This window comes from Elephas maximus, chromosome 25 (genome assembly GCF_024166365.1).
Source record: "Elephas maximus indicus isolate mEleMax1 chromosome 25, mEleMax1 primary haplotype, whole genome shotgun sequence".
NCBI lineage: Eukaryota > Metazoa > Chordata > Mammalia > Proboscidea > Elephantidae > Elephas > Elephas maximus.
The window spans coordinates 63,519,527-63,539,203 of NC_064843.1; the positions used below are offsets into that span (position 1 = coordinate 63,519,527).

A 19,677-nucleotide genomic window follows, 5' to 3' on the forward strand; every position below is an offset into this window, starting at 1 on the left:
CTTGTAAAACGTAATTACAGAAGCGAAAGTAAACCAAGCAGGGTTTTGGCTCAAACGGAGGCGTTATTATGAAAAATGAAGTGGACAGCTCTCTGATGCTGCTCTGTTCTAGGCGAGCAAAACTCTAGCTGTTGGCCTGTCAAGAGGTAATACTCCAAATGCTGAGTATTTCCCTGCCTGACAGATATTAATTCAGATATCCACTTTGCCAATGTCTAAACAGTTAGAAACCCTGTCAAAATGAATTTTCTCAGCCTATCTGTTCATAAAGTATACAGTCCTCTAGCCATGTTCAGTATCCATTATTGTGTTGCATGACAACCCCATAACCTTTAAGCTTCTGGTTGTTTCTGAGAAATAAGGAATTATTTAAAGGGCAATTTAGTTTAAGATGCAGCCCTGGTAGCTTAGTGGTAAAAGCTCTGCTGCTGACCAAAAAGGTGGGCAGTCTGAATCCACCAGCAGCTTCTTGGAAACCCTATAGGGCAGCTCTAATCTGTCCTATAGGCTCCCTATGAGTTGGAATCCGCAGGCTGACAACAGGTTTTTAGTTTAAGATATTATTATTATTAATTTTCCTATACCTTTCAATTATTTTGGTTGGGGTTCAATTATTTTAACATTAACTTATAACAATATAAACATGATAATCTTATTAAAGTAAATTAACATAAGTAATTTTTATGAAGTATTTTGAAAAACTGATGCAGTTTCTAAAATACACATTTTAACCTCTCTCCAAGAGGTTCCCATACAAGATTTTTTAAAATAAGCAAGATCTGAAAGTCCCACTTTTAGATACTGTTGATTTATTTATTGGCTGTGTGTTCATTGATGAGCAACAGGTAGTCCCACAAGAGTTGGTGTATTTATTCTCTTAGATTTAGTAGTAATTTAGGAACACAATTTTATAGTTGAAAGGAGTCTAAAAAATCACTGCACACACAAACGTTTAGTTTTTTTTATTGTGGTAAATATAGATACACTAAAACCTGCTTTTGAAAGCCAGAACCTGCGTAAGGCAGAAGCCTGTCAGAAAGGGAAAACTCTAATGTTATTTTCCTCCTAAAGGAGCCAGAGAAAAGTGGTAAGGCTGCATCCTGCCAGAGGCGGGAAAGTTGTGAGACCCTGGAAACCAAGGGAGTCCCCCGGAGCTCCGAGCTCCGGCTCTCACAGGTTTCACTGTATATATGTAGAATAAAAATATTTGCCATTTCCACATGTTTTTTAAGCGTACAAATCAGTGACATTAATTTTGTTCTTCATGTACAAACATCACAAGTCCTTTATTTCTAAAGTAGTGGATTTTAAAACTAAGGTGGCTCTTTATAAAGGACCTGTAGTGAAGGAATTACTCCAGATTTCCCGTAGACTTGTTTAAAAATGAAATGATACATATTTTGGAAATGCTTAAGCATATAATCATTGTTCATTTATGAGCAATAAAAATAAAATAAATGTGAGGCTAGTGAAAAAGAAAAGAACGAGCTTTTTTTTTTCTTTTTAATTTCCGAGACTTTTTCCCTTCTCCTCCCCTCATCCTGGAGGTTCATGAACTAGTCATTTCTTTCATTCTCACAAGTCAGCAACGCGGAGAAAAGCAGCTCCGGGACGACAAACCCAGCATTGCTGTCACCTGTTTCAAAAGGGTTCCCCCCTGCCAAGGTACCTGGCAGTTCAAAAGTGTTGATAACAATAATCATAAAAACCATAAACTATTTTTTCCCCTTAAGATGATTCAGTATGTCTCAGCTGCAACCAGAAACTTAGGGACGGTGCCTGCCCGGCTATTTACTTGCCTAGAGAAGAGTGTTACAACGTTTCCACGCCCACCTACTCGGACGACTGGATTCACCTGCCTCCCCCCACCCCTGCCCCGTCGGGGAGCGTTTGTGATCCATTGCCACCTCTCTGGCCGTCGATCTGTGTCAGCGCCAGGGGCTAAGCCCGCCGCCGCCTCCACGCAGGCGCCCGTATGGCTCCCGGAACAGATGGCTCCACTTAACCAGCAGGGTGCCTCACCTGTGCGAGCGCGGGCGCGCGGAGGGAGACGGGGGGCTCTTAGATGTAAACTCTGCGCACCTAGGTCCGCCAGAGACTAAGGAGGCAGAGTTCTTAACTGCTTCGCAGAGGGCCAAAGGGAAGCGGTGTGAAAATTCCCGGGAAAGCCGCTTTCCGCATGGATTCAAACGCGTTTGCGTGTGTCAGGGCAGGATTTCCACCTTCATGAGGTCAGTTAGCCGCCAGCCTTTCCCGGGCAGACTGGAAACAGACGCAAAGCCAGAAGCATTTAGTCACACCGTCTTCTGCCTTCCTAAAGCAGAGATTCTCACACTTTATGCACGTTATAATCACCACGGGGAGCTGGTAACACTGCCTGCGTCGAGGCTGCACCCCAGACGCGTGCAATCATACTCCCTGGGGATGGAACGCAGGCATCAAGATGTTTAAAGCTCCCCGAGGGATCCCAGGGGCAGGCGCCTTTGAGAATCACTATCTTAACTACCTTTTTGCCTAAGAGGACTAGCCCACAGAGCCTCTGTCCCAAGATACAGAAGCTGAACACTGTGGATGGCTGTGCGGTCGGGCTCTTGCTGGGTACAAGCACTCGCCCCACGGTGGTGGTGCGGATCTTTTTCTGCACACAATCTGCAGACCCTGTCTAATATTTTCCATACCAGGCAATGAGATCACAAACTCCAAAACATTAAATCAAAACCGGAGGCACTAGGAGTCTTCAATAAAACTCCATAGCTCATACACAAGGGAGGGGAGGGGAGCAAATTAAAACCATCACTGCACTGAGGGCATATTATATATATTTATACATACCTATAAAGGAGCCCTGGTGGCGCAGTGGTTAAGCGCTTGGCTACTAACTGAAGGCCCGCTGTTCGACCCACCAGAACCCACCAGCCGCTCCTTGGGAGAAAGACTGGTAGTCTGTTTCCCTAAAGATTCCAGCCTCGGAAATGTGGCGCAGTTCTACTTCGTCAGACAGAGTCGCTAGGAGCAGGAATGGCCTGGACAGCACAGCAACAATGGAGGTCTCCATAGTAGGCACCGGGCTACTGCAGCAATTGAAGGACCATATCAAGCAACAATTAGTTAAAATTGACCAAACTAGACCAGTACTAACTCACTGGGAAAAATCCCTTGTGTCCCTTTTGTATGAGAGACTGACTTGATTTGTAAACTTTCACTTAAAGCACAATAAAAATTTTTTAAAAATCCCTTCTGTCTTAAAGCTCATCTACAGGACACGGGATTTCTCACTAGGAAAATGATGTGAGTGGCATTGCAGGGAGAAATAACAGAGAGATGCATATGAGTAATGAATATGAAGACAATCCTACTTTGACAAAAATACGCAGTTATAAAAGCCTTCTATACTTTGAAGTTTAAAACAAACACTCATATCTCTGTAACAAAATTTTTAGTCTGAAAAATAGTCATGTTTCTAAATTGTATGCTGGAGATGAAAAAATAAATTAACACATAATTATGATTTATAATTTTGAGTAACCCAGGGTCAGTGCTGGTGGTCAGGAAGGGAATGGGGGACTGTCCATCCACAGAGTTTCATAATCTTCTGTGGCTGACATGTTATTAAACAGAGTTCCTGCAATCCTCCTAACGACCCCATTTCCAGCACCTGAGTTACGTTTGTGTGCTGGAAACTGGAGAGTACTGATCTTTAATCAGAAGTAGGACAAATCCAGGTAAGCGAATGGATCAACTGGACATTCTTTTTTAAAATACTTACTAAGATATACTTTTATTTTTGTTGTTGAGAACATACACAGCAAAACACACCAATTCAACCATTTCTACACGAACAGTTCAGTGACAATGATTACATTCTTTGAGTTGTACAACCATTCTCACCCTTCTTTTCGGAGTTGTTCCTCCCTCATTAACAAATTCACTGGCCCCTACGCTTCGCATCCAATCTTTCGAGTTACTGTTGTCTATTCGAGTCCATAAAAAGCAAATAAACAATAACAACAACAAAAAAACCCACTGCTGTCCTGTCAATTCCAACTCATAGTGACCCTATAGGACAGAGGAGAACTGCCCCCATAGAGTTTCCAAGGAGCACCTGGTGGATTTGAACTGCTGCCCTTTTGGTTAGCAGCCATAGAACTTAACCAGTACGCCGCCAGTGTTTCCTTGATCCAATATAGGTAGAACTTCAAAGAGCATAATACTTAAGACATTCTTTACTAGTTAAGCTAAACTTTGGTTTTAAGAAGACTTCAGGGAATATTTGTGGTTTAAGGTTTAAAGATAGCGTTGGGGGTTTATTCAGCCTTCATGGCTCCAGAAGGGTCTGGAGTCCGTGAGAATGTTCAGTTATGTTCTACATATTCCCCCTTTTGATCGGACTTCTTCTATATAACCTTTAATCAAAATGTTCAGGAATGGTAGCCAGGCACTGTCCAGTTCTTCTGGTATCGTGGCGAAGGAGGCAGTTGTTCATGGAGGCAATTAGCCACACGTTCCATTTCCTCCACCTATTTCTAACTGTCCTTCCGTCTCTATTGCTCCAGGTGAATAGAGAACAATTGTTGTGCCTTGGATGGCTGCTTGCAAGCTTTTAAGACCCCAGGTACTACACAACAAACTAGGAGGTAGGGTAGAAGCACTAAGCATGTTATCAGGCCGGTTAACTGGGAATGTCCCATGAAACCATGATCCTAAACCTCCAAAGCAAGTAACTAAATCTCGTGAGGTGTATGGCTGCATGTAAGCAACCTCAGCAGCTACCTTTTTTTTGGTCTTTGTTGTAAATATATCACAGAAGTTTTGCCAATTAAACTTTTTACAGGTGTACAACTTATTGACAGGGCATTATTTTTAATCAAGAAAAAAGGGCTCCACACGTGTCATTGGCCCATTCTCCAGGTTCTATGTCCACGAAGGGTCAGAAATTTCCAGAATGACACTGTTGCATTCAATGGCAGTGCATTTCAAGCCGGTTCCAATTTGGCTGGGCTAGTGTAGACGCCTCACATGAGCCAGTATTTACAGGGGAGCAAAGCTAATCTTCAGGAGCACCCTCTAATCAGGAAGAGACCTTCCCACAGCGCTGTCTTTTCCAAGGCAGTCACTCCACTACTGTCTGTGGCCACTCTAGATCTTCCCTTTTCCAAAGACCCAGACTTGTGGAGGAGATACGTATGCCCCAGGGACATTTTAAGTTTCCCAAATATTTCCATCTGAATATTGCTGTTTGGGCTCTTAACACTGTCACATAAACATTTTCGAGGACTTGTTTCCGAGGTGGGATTTTGATCAGTGCCTGGCACCTTCTGCAGGCTTTTATGTTGATGGAATGAAATAAGGTAGCTCTGACAGCACTAGGGATCATCTCATGTAAGAGGAAACCGAGGCTTATTCCACATGCCCACCTCCAGGGAAAGAACCAGAACATAAAACAGAACCCTGAACTGTGCAGCCCCGAGGACACACACCCAAGAATGACAAGCCGCTGCTCCTTCGCGGTGCTCACAGAAAACGCTGCTTCCTACGAATGGCAGCAGCCGCCTTTAGTTTATCTTTCGCACCCAAGTGCTCCGTTTAAAACGTTTCTAGAGGAAAAGGAACGTTATGATGCAGTGCTAGAATCCCTGCATCTCAGGGTAGAAAGTGTCTCAGATCTTCGTTCGCGACGCTCAGTTTCTCCTTGTTTATTTCTAGTGGGGGTTTCATCGCACGTTTATTTTCTGATGTCTGTTTCTCTCATGCCTCTGAACGGAATTGCCGAAGTCTGGCCGTCCACTCACGCGGAAAATATTCATCTATTTTTGTTTATCCATTTCATTTTAGGAAAACGATTTTTCCCCCCTTATCTCATCATGCGTTTCCAAGAACATTACCCGCCGTCAGCAGCCAGTGAAGAAGGAAACACGCCATCTCACAGCTGACCTGACCTGCTTTCAATAATAAACATTTCCAGGCTAACAAATAAAATGCGAAGCTAGGCAAGAACCGATTCCAAGTCCACCGAGTTCACAAGCTGGCCGAATACAAACAAGCCGCCGGAATGAGTCTAGGCGAAGCCGAGGACGGCATTGATTGCTCTTGGGGCTGTTTTAAGTCTAATTGGCACCGTCTTCATCACTTTCCATTTAGGGTCTGGGGAGTCTGTGTGTCCCAATCATGAGCCGAAGGTGCTTCTCGAAACGCCTCGCACCCTCCCCCTCCCACGGGTGGGACTGCGGAAGCAAAAGAACTGTCTCCCAGGGCGGGTACACTCGGTGGGGAGTGTGCACCAGCCTGGCGCCGGGCGGACAGCGCGCACAGGGGCCAATTCAGCCACCAAGCCTCCCCCCTCCTCCGGTCACCGTCCTCCAACAGTAGAGTTCACAGCCAGCCGCCTTTCTGGTGTTTTCTCGCACATTCCTGTTTCCCGCGAGCTAATTCGCATAAAGCGCGTTCTCTAAGGGCTTGCAATTCCCTGACCTAGGTCAGCTCTCTCTCTCTCAGGTTACACTGCATCTAGCCGCATCTCAGTTTCCTTTTATCAAATTCCTTCTTCTTTTTAAGTGTGGTGTGGCGGAGTCGCCTCTGCAAATTTTGAGGGGTTGCGGTGGGGTCAGGGGACAAACAATCCCACTATGCATAAAGCGCGACCGCAGCCTGCACTACCTTTTTTTTTTTTTTTTTAAATAGGAAATTAAACTCGATTTGTTTGAACCCGGCGACTCACCGCACAGTGTCTTAAAAATACAGCGAAAACCTGGATCTAAGCTGACGCGAAATAGGGCTAAGGGGGCCTGAGGCTCGGACTTTCGAAGGAGTTCTCGGGTCCTGGCCCTGCTCACCCAGAGCCCGCGCTGGCTCTGTGGCCCGGGCGGGGAGCGGGGGTTCTCCGCGTTGGTCGTTAGTCAGGCCCCGGCTCGCCCGAGGACCCTCCTGGGATGCCGCTGTTTTTTCTGCCTTCAGGTCCTTCCAGGCAGAATCGAAACGCGCCCCGGCGCGCCCGGCTCCGCGGTTGCTCCTTCAGCCCTGCGGGGCCAGAAAGGGGCATTCATCTGCTTGTTTAGGCTTTCCTTAGGGGCCCCAAAACGCCTGCGCCCCTGGAAGACCCCGGCGTGCTCGACAAGGATGTTTTGTTTGCACCCATATAACTTCCAGAGAAACAGTCCCACCAAAATCCAAAACGACACAAGAGATGTGAAGTGGGGCAACTGCCTCTCCAAGGAGCGTTGAGTTACCGAGTCCCTGGCTGTCCCGAAGCCCTGACTTCCCGTCGCTGCGTTCACGGTTGGGAGGTGAACAGCCAGGGAGGCTTCCCCCGCAGCCGTCTCTGTCGCCAAACCCCAGACCCCAGGAGGACAGGCACCACTTCCTGCCTCCTGTTTGTCTCGCGCGTTAGAAACAGAGCTCACCTCCCTTCTTTATCTTTCTCAGAACCTGGGCCAATTCCCGGAGCCGGCTTGCGGGGGAGGAGGACTCCGATCCCTCTTGCACCCCTGAGGACGCCGGCTGCAGCCGGACGCGTCGATTCCTGGGGCCGGGAGCACGACCTCAGCTCCGTGGCTCCGGCGCCCCTGGGAGCCGCTCTCCACTTAGCGCGCTGAGCCTGGGGAGTGCAAAACTGCAACGCCAAGCCCACCTAGCAAAATCGCGGAACCCGCCAACTCTTCATCTGCGCGTTCGGCGCCGACCACGTAGCCACCCCCAGGTCTTGGAGGGGGCCAAGCTGCATCCCGGGAATGTGGGGGAGACTTTTCTTTCCGCAGTCCCACCTTTGGGCCACCTCAACCCTAGCCCAGCCTGTAGCGCGGGAATCCGAGGAGCTCGGCCAGGGGCCGACAGGGGGCGACAAACTATAAACTCGCGGCTGGAGAGCGTTGCAGCGAGCACTGTGTGGTCCGGTTTCCGCGCAGCTGGCTCGTGGGGTGCGAAGCGACGGCTGCCGGGCTCTGCCACCCGGGAGAACTTCGGGCGCAATCCTCAACTGTCTCCCCCCAAACTCGGGTGGCCTTCGCTGAGGAAGAGGGGATTCAGCGTGGGCTGCGCCTTCCTGCCAGCGCCCTGTGCTCTGTGCGCAGAGGTGGAGTGGATGTTCCCCTCAGGAGGCAGTTAGGGGCAAACTGGCCGTCAGGGTGGCACGACTGGCTAAATAAAGCCTTCCCTAAGCGCGCCTGTCCACTCCTCACCCATAGGAGAAAGAAATGGTTTTACTTGCTTTTCAGGAGCATGGGAAAGAGCTGGGCTGAGGCGTGGCTGGGTTTCCCCAGTACCTCTTGGGCTCGAGCGCCTGACTTGAAATACAGGAGATGAAAGCCTGGGTCAGAAGCGACCAGGAGAGAGCTGGGTGGGCGCGTACTCACTCTCAGCGGCCTGTGCGCACCCAGTCCTCTGCTCCGCGATGGCTCCGATTTATGCACCTTAATCCAATCTCCTCCACCCCCCCCCCCCGAGTCCTAACACCAACTCGGTGGACTGGGGGTCGCAGACCTGGTCCTTCCAAACCGTTTCTTTATCATCCTCCGTGTCCTTTCCCCAGTACCCCGGCCATCAAACCTCTTCCTGGTCCCCGAGGCCTTTCCAAGGCTCTGGGAACCTGAGGCTGAATTGTGTTCTCCGTGCTGCCTGAAACGAGAGTTCTCGCCTCTTTTGAATCTGCTTTCCTTTTTCCGTGGCCCCTGCCCCAGTCCTGGAGGGCCTCTAGCGCTCCCTATAGAGAGCCCGAGATTTATGGCTCAGGGCCTTTTAATTGACACTCTGGTACAGGCTGATTAGGAGCCAGCGATGCCCCGCAGCGGAGGGACAGGGGTCACGGCTTTGGCCGCCGCTGCTCCCTGGCTGCGATGATCGGATCCATCTGCCCCTCGGGCAGTATCATTGCGCCGGCATGGGCTATGGCTCTGACGGCTCCCGGCGCTGGGCTTATTGAGGGGCCTGCTATTCCCGCTTCCTGAGGAGAGCTGGAAGCGTCTGCTAGTTCCAGAAACAGTGCCTGTTCCTAGGCTCCCTCCTAGATTCTCTTTTCGCCTCCTAGCTCGGAACTCCCCGGCGCCAACCTCTGCCGGGCTCTTTGTGCCAGTTAAGGTGTAAAACCAGGAGCTTCTCCCTCCACCTGCTCTTCTCCGGCCCCCGCCGCAGGGATCTCCCCGGAATTGCCACGGTTAGCGCCACAGTCTGGGGGGTCCAGAACTGGGCCTTGATGCAAAATAAAAATAGAAAAAAGGATTGGCGGTTAATGCCGGAGTCAAAGGCTTCAGGCTGCGCAAACTCCCTATTAAAGGAAAGAGAAAGAGCTGGTGCTTTGGGAAAGGTAAGGCCTAGCTACTCTGGGGTGGAGGAGTGCGGGGTTCCCGGACTTGGGAGAAAAGGATCACCCTTCAGGCCTAGGGCGAGGGCTACCCATGAGGCCTCTGGCGAATGCCAGGATGCGCCTGTGGTCAAGAGGACGTCAGGTACCTGCCCCTGGGGGCAGCAGGTCGGTTCCCTTTCCGGCCTGCCCCCTCTGTCACCTCTTTAAGAAATAAGAGTTGAGTGGGCAGCCTAGCCTCAAGGAGACAGAATCTGGAACGTGTCCCTCTCCAGTCAACGAAATCACTCCCACTACCTCAGAGGAGTTGGTGGCTATTAGACACTGTAAAGATATCCTGAGACCATGGTTGGGGAGGGGTCAGTTCCCCTGTAACCGGTCTTGCGTCCTCCTCACCAGGCAGCTACACACCAACTACCTTGCAATGAACAATTTCTATTCTCTAATATCTTAGTAGTAGTAATGGTGCCGGGGATGGTAATAAAACTGAAACCGAAGCTAGTGCTGGTATTAATACTAGCACTAATATAGTACTAATAAACTTAAAATGACTTCCCCATCACTCCCAAAGCCCGAGGGGGGAGAGGACTAAGAGGGGAGCAGAGAATGGAAGGTTCCAGGCCCAGCTGGGGCTGGGAAGGGTGTTTGTGTACGTAGGGGGAAGGCTCCGGAGGGGGAGTGGAGGGAGGCCGAAGTGGGAGGGCTGGAGGGGGTAGAGTTTCAGGGCGGATGCGGGGGACGCCCGGGCGCAGTGACGGGAACCAATGAGCTGCCAACTAGCGCCTCTCCGGCGTGACTGCCGAGATTGACGTGGAAGACACGTCAAATTGATCCCCGCACGCTGCAGCTTCCCGGTCAGACGAATTTCTCCCAATCGGATGAAGTTCACTCTGGGCCTGGGGTCGAGGGCGTGGAGAGTGTCCTGGGAACCCGCGGCTGCTGCGGCGGCGGCGGGCCGGGGGGCGAGCGGCGGCGCGCTCGGCGGCGGCGCAAGGCGCGTCTCCAGCCCGCGCCCAGGCCGCCGCGGCTCTCGGCTTGCGCGCGCCCTCCCTCTATGCCTCTCCAGCGGCGGCGGCGCCCGAGCTCTCCCGGACTGCGCTGGGCCCAGCCCCCGCCGTCCCAGCGCCAGGCAGCCGGCTGGCCAGCACGCCATGGGTAAGGGACGGGCAGCGAGCAGGGCGCGGGAGGGCTGACGAGATGGGTCCTGTCCCGGCACCTCCTATACCTTTCGTCTGTTTTCCCTGCGCTATTCGGTCCTGGGGTCCGAGCAAGCTACGTTCTCCGCAAGTCCCCAGCCTTCGCGGGGCAGTTCAGCGCGACCCGGGAGAGGGCGTCCTAAGTAGCCACGCCAAAAGGGAAAGGAGGGCTGGAGCGCACGATGCCCTTCTTCGCGGTCCCTACAGTTGCTCCCACTCCCGGAGCCCGACCCAGGCCGTTTGCCCTCGGACTCCGAGCCGTCTGGGGATCCGCGGGTTTACTTGTTTCCTCTGGACGCGAGCCTGGGTGCGGTCCCTCGCCCCGCGCGACCAACCTTGGCTAACCAGCCGGTGTTTTTTTCCCTGCCCTCTCACTCTCGCCGGGCCCGTCCTCAGAGCAGACGTACGGCGAAGTGAACCAGCTGGGCGGCGTGTTCGTCAACGGCCGCCCCCTGCCCAACGCCATCCGCTTGCGCATCGTGGAACTGGCGCAACTGGGCATCCGACCCTGTGACATCAGCCGGCAGCTGCGCGTATCCCACGGCTGCGTGAGCAAAATCCTGGCGCGCTACAACGAGACAGGCTCCATCCTGCCCGGAGCCATCGGGGGCAGCAAACCTCGCGTCACCACCCCCAACGTGGTCAAGCATATCCGGGACTACAAGCAGGGAGACCCCGGGATCTTTGCTTGGGAGATCCGCGACCGCCTGCTGGCCGATGGCGTCTGCGACAAGTACAACGTGCCCTCGGTGAGTTCCATCAGCCGCATCCTGCGAAACAAGATCGGCAGCCTAGCGCAGCCCGGGCCTTACGAGGCGAGCAAGCAGCCGCCGCCGCAGCCGGCGCTGCCCTACAACCACATCTACCAGTACCCTTACCCCAGCCCCGTGTCACCCACTGGCGCCAAAATGGGCAGCCACTCCGGAGTCCCGGGCTCGGCGGGCCACGTCAGCATCCCCCGCTCGTGGCCCTCGGCGCACTCGGTCAGCAACATCTTGGGCATCCGGACGTTTATGGAGCAAACAGGTCAGTCGTGCCGGCCTTCCGCAATCTTCCAAAAAGGGGTAGAATTCGCCGGGCGGGCGTGCGGGCGGGGGTCACACTCACCCTCCTCCCCCGACCGGTTCGGGCTCAGGGGAGGGCTCGAGGCTAGCCGGGGAGGTCCCAGGGGCGCGGGCCTTCTGTGGGAGCCTTCGGACATCTTGAACTTTTTAGGACAAATATGAAAAATATTTCCCAAATGGAAGAGCAATCGCCGACCACAAATTCGGAGGCCTGAAATTGCGCTTTTTCATACTAGTAAAGAGTTTGCAAACCCCTGTCGCCAGATCTAGGCCATATAAACCGCTCTGGGAATTCTGCGACCTTTCTTTAGCTGTCTGGATTCATCGCTGTACCCCAAAAGGTTCCATCCATGTCCACCCCAGGTGCAGAGAGTCTTTTGAATAACAGGGAAAGAGGATGTGTGGCCGTCCTTACCTAGAGGCCTGGATCTTTAGCAGGCCCGGGCCTTGCGGGACCTGGAGCAGGGATTCTGATGGACCGCCTCATGGGCATCCGGGACACTCCGGACGAAAGCTCACGAGGATTTGCCCTTCGCCTGCAGTTAACTCAACACACCGGTGGTCATTTCTCTCGTAGTGGGGGGAGGGGGTGAAGGGAGGGAGAGTTTAGAGGCAACCCCCGTGCCGGGCTCCGGTAGGACGTGTGCAGACCGGAACTGGGTTTCTTGTCCCTTGGTACTGACTCCTGCTTCAGAAGCGGGCGGGGGATAGCGAGCTCCTAGGAGGATGAAGCGGAATTCTCGGAATCCCAGGAGATAGAACGGGCGGCGAAAAGAGAGCGGGACTGCTTCGCTTCAGCAGTAGCGGAGCGCTTCTAGGGCCACACACACACTTCGTTTCTTCTCGTGGCTAGAACCCAGCCTGGGCAAGCCGGCTGGGGCCAAAGCTTTCCCCAGAGCGGCCGGTGGGCACAGGCTGGGAGGTGACTCTGCTGGGCCTACGCTCAGATCTGGAGCTTTCCCTTCGGTCCGTACGCACCCACGTGCATGGCGAGCAGATCTGCGCCCGAGTCGCGCCCCGGTCGCGAAGCTGACGCCTCTTTGGGGGAGCCTCGGGTGTCTGTCTTTGGAGGCAGTTCGGAGCAGGATAGTCGCCTAGACCTCCAGATGCTTGTCAAAACTTTGAGAGACCATGTAATTCTCCCCAGGCTGCCGTGAGTTCGTAACTGGGGCCTAGCACTGCTCCAAACACTGCCTCTGGAGAACTGGATGGCTGCTTTGGCTGAGGGCGCCCATCCTCTGCCCAAAAGGCCGCCTCCCCGCCAGATCTTCCATTTCGGGGGAAGCGGGTAGAGGGCTGAGAGGAGCGAGGAGCAGGCCCAGCTGCCTCGCTCCTTTCTGCCCGGCTAGGAGTGAAAGGGAAACTCCGCGGGCGGTGGTCACTCCGCCTCTGATCGCTTTCTGAGTGTTTGACCACCCTTACGTGTTTGGGAAACTCCTCGGCCGGGCTTTCATACATTAGCCGGGTGATTGTAGGCGCGTGTGCAAACGATTTGGCGGGTGGGCAGCGGTAGTATCCTGGGCAAGGTCCGACGCCCCTTCTAATGTGTCCTGTGCGCCCGACAGGGGCCCTGGCCGGGAGCGAAGGCGCCGCCTACTCCCCCAAGATGGAAGACTGGGCCGGCGTGAATCGTACCGCCTTCCCGGCCACCCAAGCAGTGAATGGGCTCGAGAAACCTGCCTTGGAGGCGGATATTAAATACCCTCAGGTAACTGAGCAGCAGGGAACATATCTTTAACTAACAGAGCAGAACGGATAGAAGACGACAGGGAGACAAAAAGACAGAGAAAGAGAGAGAGAGAGAGAGGGAGAACTTGCTAAGCCCGTTGAGCACGCGTGCCAAAGTGAGTGCACTCTGTGTTTGTCTCCTTTTCTCTAGCTCTCAAGTTTGGCTGGATTCGGAGGGGGATTGATTCGCCTTTGGCCAAGATACTTTTGCTAAAAAAGCTGGAATCCCGAACCGCAGATAGGTTAAGGATCCCACTTTGTCTAAATCCAGAATGAATTCCGTGTTCCTGCCTCTCGTTGTATTATTACAATTATTACATATAGATTATATATAATGATTACAGTGGATTTAAAAAAAAAAGAGCTCTGACTACTAATATTAGAGGCCAGGCCTCACGTGGAGATAGTTGACAGGGACAACTTGGGGGAAATGAGGATCCCCCCACCCAGGAGTTGCTGGAGACGCCGGGGAGGGAGACCGCAGGGATGACCTTGGCTGACCATCTGTCCCCTCTACCCCCAGTCGGCCTCGAGCCTCTCCGCGGTGGGCAGCTTCCTCCCGGCCTGCGCCTACCCGGCCTCCAACCAGCACGGCGTGTACAGCGCGCCGGGTGGCGGCTACCTCGCCCCGGGCCCGCCTTGGCCGCAGGCACAAGGCCCCCCGCTCGCACCCCCCGGGGCCAGTGTGGCCGTGCACGGCGGGGAGCTCGCTGCAGCCTTGACATTCAAGCATCCCAGCCGAGAAGGTGAGGGGCGCGGGGGTGGGGGGTGGGGAGGGATAGATGACCTGGGGGCTGCAGGGGTGCTGGGGAGTGGGTTTGAGCCTGGAAAAGGAAGAAAAAGGGAGAGAGGGAGCGTGTGTATGTATGTGTGTGTGGATGTGTGTGTGTGTGTGTGGTGGGGAGAGAACCTGAAATACCCAACCCGGGTGGTCCATGACATCCTGCCTGTTAAATGTTATGCATGTAACTTCTTGGAGCAGGTTAATTTCTAACAGGTGTATGCCTGTGTTTCTAGAAGGTACGCTGGGGTTGCAAGGGGCCCCAGGCCTATCCCCCATCTCAGAAGCAGACCCCTGAGTGTATGGAGCGAGGAGACAGAGTGTCAGGCTGGCAAACAGGAGAACTGGGCTTACCAAAAACAAAACAAAACAAAAACCCAGTGCCGTCGAGTTGATTCTGACTCATAGAGACCCTATAGGACAGAGTAGAACTGCCCCACAGAGTTCCCAAGAAGGATTCAAACTGCGGACCCTTTGGTTAGCAGCCGTAGCACTTAACCACTATGCCACCAGGGTTTCCAATTTGGATCTGGCTTTTGTGCCCTTGGTCAAGTTATTGCTCCTCTCTGGGCCTTGGTTTCTCTCTCCATCCATAGAGGAATCTAGAAGACACCTTCCGGCTCCTCTTTCTGTGGTCTGTGGAGCTTTGCCTTCTGCGTTAGACCTGCTGGGGAGCCTGACTCTGCATAGAGATCCACACCTGGACGTGTATAGGACACTGCTCACTTGTTTCTTCCAGGTTCCTTTTTACCAGGCCTGCTTTCTCCTTGGATTCATTTAAAAAATGCTGCCTGTGGGAAAGCAGAGAGCATTTCAGCCCTGTGTCCCTACATCCAGGCTCTTCTGAACTGTGTGGTTCTGGACCCTTCTTTCTTTCTGTCCATGAGAAATGCATCCAGAGTTCTGCCTGTTTTTCTCTATCTTCTCCTCCTCCTTTTCTTAAATCTTCTCTTCCATAAATCTCCTCCCTGATAAGCCAACTAACAGATTTGAGGTATTTTACTAACAGCCAGCAGTGTGGGGGCATCTTTTTACCCCGACCTTTGGTTCCTGGTTTTTCCTTTAACTTGAGAAAAACTCGCCCTACCTTATGTTCTCATTTTTGTCATTGGGAAAGGAGGGGGCTGGATTTCATGATTGCCAACCAACCTGTATTTAGATCTGGATGGGCCAGCAGTTTGCAAAGGCCTTGGAAGAGGAAGGCATCACCCCAGAGCATTCCAGCCCCTGCAGAGAGGGGGGCAGGGCACAGCCTTGGGGGCCGGATGGGGCAAAGGAGTGTTCCCCTATTAAGAAAGGACTGTTACTAGCTGATCTGCCTAGCAGGTGGGAGGGGGGCAGGTAGCAATAGGGCAAGTGGGGACAGGAGGGGACTTCCTCCTTAGTGAAGCCCAGGCCAAAAGTGCTATTTGCAAGTAGCTGAGTCATCTCTGTGAGACACAGTGAGACATGGTGATATGGTCTAAGAGCTAGAAAGGGAGAGAGAGAGAGGATTAAGATGCCATTGATATGGCAATTGGGGGAGCAAAGTATTTTTCTCTTTCTACCTTCCCTATAGCAAAAACATCCTGTGATATTAGCATAATGTTTACTTGCTTAATTTTAGTGAAATTCAAGTAAAGAAAATTTATAAAAATTGAGAATTAAAACTCCTTTATGCTTTAATCTTAATTTTAAATAATAGGATAATACCACTTGTTCAATTATAGGAAAATCTAAGTGAAGGAAATTAAAAAAAAAATTGAGAAGTAGAACTCCTTTATGCTTTAAATGTAAGGACAGGTAGGGGCTTCAGGGTGAGTGCTTAGCTCCCTTGCCCCTGGTCTATTCTCAACAATCTAGGTTATCAGTTGGATTAGAAATTGAAATGAAATTTACTTCATTACATTCAGCAACAAATCACTTAACTAAGCAGGTTTATTTGAATTACAGAAGTATTTCCACAACTTTAAATGATTTCCTGTAGTTTGGTCCAAAGGAAAAGAAAAAATTAGCACAAGGACCATCTGTCTTCAAAGGTCGTTTTCTAATAGAGCCACGTTGTCCTGGGGCATTCCACTCTCCCCATTAAAAACAAGCTGTGAAGTGTAGATAACAGTCCAAAGCTAAACCATACAGTTCTGAATTCTAAACTCATTCTAGTTAGTTCAGGGGAGAGTTTTCAACATTTAGACTAGTTGGTGGTTGATTTTGTTTAGATGATACTTTCCCTTCAGAAATGAGGGCTATGTAATGGTGCTGGCATCCTTGTGGCACTTACCATTTAAATCATGAAACATCCCACCCCATTTTCAAAATCTACAGCAACAATTAGCAAGGCTAGTTATTAAATGAACAAAACTGCCTGATCCTCATGGTTCTTTAAAGGTGCAGGTAAAAGGAGAATTGAATAAATCAAGTCCATTATTAAAAAATGATGCCTCCAGTTGGTATACAAGTGTATCTCTTTGATTGGGACCGTAAAAATAATCATGCACCATCTGTCCTTTTCCACAGGGCGAGAAGTACATACTTCCTTGAATTATAGATTTCTTACTCCTTTTCTCATTGCCAGAAATCCTCAGTTCAAATTTATGCCTTTGAAAAGACAAAATGATTTGAATCTTTGCCTTTTACTTTCTAATCTTTGCTTAAGAAATTAATAGCTTCAAAGATACTTGTCCTGTGAGACAACTCACTGTCATTAATTGCCCAATTCATGAAAATGGTAGGAATAGCATTTACAAAAACACAGGGCGTTTTGCTCAGTAAAAAAACAAATATTTTTGGCCATCTAGCATAGATAGCTCGAGAGCAAGTCAGGGAGCCCTGGTGGTGCAGTGGTTAAGAACTTACTAAAAGGTCACTGGTTCAAACCCACCAGTGGCTCCGAGGGAGAAAAGACCTGGTGGTCTGCTCTGGTGGAGATTACAGCTGAGTAGCAGCTCTACTCTATCCTGTAGGGGCCACTCTGAGTCAGACTCAACTTGAGGGCAGACAACCTATCAATGTGATTATGTATGTACGTACTAGCTACCATCCTGTAAATAAGCATCTCAACGGTTACCTGATCAAATATCAAATTATGCATTAAAATTTATTAATTTTATCTTGGCAAACAGTAGTGAATCTGGGTTACCTATTATGTAGGTAAGAAAGTATGATTTATATCTCTCACCTGGGGAAAGAAAACTTTAATTCTTGGGAACTGGGAGAAAAACAGGGAAGTTCCATTTGATCTACATGTTCGAGGGCTTGCATTCAAGAAATCTCACCACCCATCAAAATGTCTTTTCATAGACAGGTGATGATCATATATTTTCTTCCCTAGGCAGGTGACAGACCCACCAGGCATCTCCTCAAGGCAACTGATATTTACCCTGTGTTTTCAGGAACCACCAAAACCTCGTGGTTCTAAAGTCCTTCTTGGCTAGCCTTTGGAAAGACTAAAGATTCAGAAATGGAATCTGTAAGACATTGCATATGCACAAAGAAAAAGTGTTGGTTTGTTAAAGAGAACTTTTTTTCCCCAGTTATCTCTGCTCGGAAATGAGTTCTTGGAGGACTGATTCTATAAGTGAACGTCGCTAGAGCACCCTGCAGCCACCAACTCCAGCCTCATTTGACCCAGTCCCTTCCCAGCCCGGCGCATTCTTCCCCTCCCCCGCTAGCACCCCAACGCGCCCTGCAAACGCAGGCAGATTATATCCCAATATTTTTAAAATGCCTGTCCTTATTCTTGCCCCCTGAGTTTAACGAGCCTGCAGAGCCCCTCTGAGATCCCCACTCGACATACACACCCTGGTTGCCACAGGGTCTCAGGATGACAAAGGAGGGGAGAAGAGAGCCGACGGGAAGGCGCTGGCCTCGCCAGTCGCTAAAAAGGACAGCAGAATTCGCCCCTCCAGGGTGGGGTGGGTCTGTCCTCGGCTCCCGGGTGCTTATTTCTCCGGATTCATATTCTCTATTGTCTCTGAGGCAACCTGCAAGGACTGAGAAACCTCCTCTTCCTCAGGTGTTTTCTAAACAAGCGCTTACCTTGATGTGTGTACAGGATGGAAAGAAAAGACCTGCGAAGCTCTCTGGCTGGGCTGTCACAACTGTGTTTAGGAAAGAGAGCTGGGGGGCGGGGAGTGGTGGTGGTGGTGGTGGCGGCGGTGGCGAGGGGCCTATCTTTAGACCTCTTCCAACCAGGTGTGTGTGGGGGGGGGTACACCCTTCCACACCGGTGTTGGTTCCGGGCAGTCCTAACAAGTTGCGCCAGGAGTTGCTGTTCGGGTACAGGGGAGCTGCAGAAAAAAAAAAAAAAATCCAGAGTTCTCCCTCACCCCAAATAGAGGCGCTCTGAGCTTCCCTTTTAAAGAACTTGCTGGGGAAAAAAGAAAACTGAAAACAGACCCCTTTTGCTGTAAACAAGTCTGTGTTCCTTATGCCGAAGCCAAGACGCCAGAAAAACAGAGGTTGCGCAATGGCGGCGTCACTTTTAGGCTTCCAGTAGCAAAACTTGGGACCCTTCCCGAACCCTAAATAATAGAGCGTCGCGTGGAGTGCCGCCCAATCAACAAATCCATTGTCAATCCGGAAGCCTGGAGGCCCCAGGACGCGCTTAACGGCCATAGCGGTGAGCGAATCTGGACTCCTGGCGGCGTGGGCACAGCGCAGTCAAGTGTGTTCACGTCCTATGTTCACGCCCTATGTCGGAGGAATCCTGCCGCTCCAGGCTTGTGGCAAAGGAAGCCTTTGGTGACCAGGTCTCCGCAAGATTCGCTCCTGCCCACCACAAGTGTCCCGAGCCGCTGGTGTTCACTTTCAGCCGCCATGGCCCTGGCGCACCAGTAGGGTTGGCAGGGGCAGCAGGAGGGCCGTGCAGGTTGCAACTCCCAGTTCCCTTTCCCTGATGTCGGATCTGAAGAGATTCCCTGTGGGCGCCGAGGTCGGCAGCGTCTCTCTGAGCGTAACATAGGGTCGCTGTGAGTCGGAATTGGCTCGACGGCAACGGGTTTGATTTTCGGTTTGGAGGAGGGGACGCAGGGCAGCAAAGGGAATTGCGCTTGGTGAGTGGTAGAGGAACACCAGCAAAATGGCCTTGCCCGGAGCGCCGCGGTGCAGGGCCGGACTTCAGGGCAAGGGATGGGCGGGCGCCAAGGGCGCTCCAGGCCCTTGGAGAGCGCGGGCCCTGCTCTCTTCCCTGAACCCCTGTCGCCTCGAGCGCGCTTGCTGCTCAGTCTTCGCCGGCAGATGCTTCCGCTACCGCAGTGTTGGCGGGCGTCGGGGCCCCCAGGTCTCTGCCGGCGCGGCGCTTAGCGGTGACCCGACGCCCCTGTGCTTCCTCCGCAGCCGCCGACCGGAAGCCGCCCAGCCCGGGCGCCAAGACCCCCGACGCCCTCGGGAGCTTACACGGACTGCCCATCCCGGCCTCCACCTCCTAGGCGCAGCCCTCCCCGAGCTGAGCCGAGCCCGGAGGAGGCGGATGGGCGTGCGCCCGGGGCGCGCAGGCAGGACCGGAGGAGAGTAGGACGCGACACTGGAGTCGGCCCGCGGGCACTGCTTCACCGGCCCCAGCCCTGCACGCTGACCTGGGCGGCCACACTGCCTTCACCGGCCCGGTTTCTTAGTCCTTTTCCGAACTTTGGCTTTAGA

At 51.9% G+C, this 19,677-nt stretch overlaps 1 protein-coding gene across 1 annotated transcript; it reads left to right on the plus strand.

Annotated features, from left to right (window-relative positions):
* The first annotated feature begins 10,167 nt into the window (after positions 1–10,167).
* Positions 10,168–19,466, plus strand: PAX1 (paired box 1). Its single transcript, XM_049869766.1, has 5 exons — positions 10,168–10,444; positions 10,882–11,511; positions 13,115–13,257; positions 13,801–14,023; positions 19,375–19,466. The coding sequence occupies exons 1-5, from the start codon at positions 10,168–10,170 to the stop codon at positions 19,464–19,466; spliced, it is 1,365 nt and encodes a 454-aa protein (XP_049725723.1).
* Positions 19,467–19,677: the final 211 nt, after the last annotated feature.

Bases quoted from the DNA above. Each gene is read 5' to 3' on its own strand.
- PAX1 (XM_049869766.1), top strand. From the start codon at position 10,168: ATGAAGTTCACTCTGGGCCTGGGGTCGAGGGCGTGGAGAGTGTCCTGG. The intron at 10,445-10,881 runs GTAAGGGACGGG...GCCCGTCCTCAG, and splicing joins GGCTGGCCAGCACGCCATGG to AGCAGACGTACGGCGAAGTG. The intron at 11,512-13,114 runs GTCAGTCGTGCC...TGCGCCCGACAG, and splicing joins GACGTTTATGGAGCAAACAG to GGGCCCTGGCCGGGAGCGAA.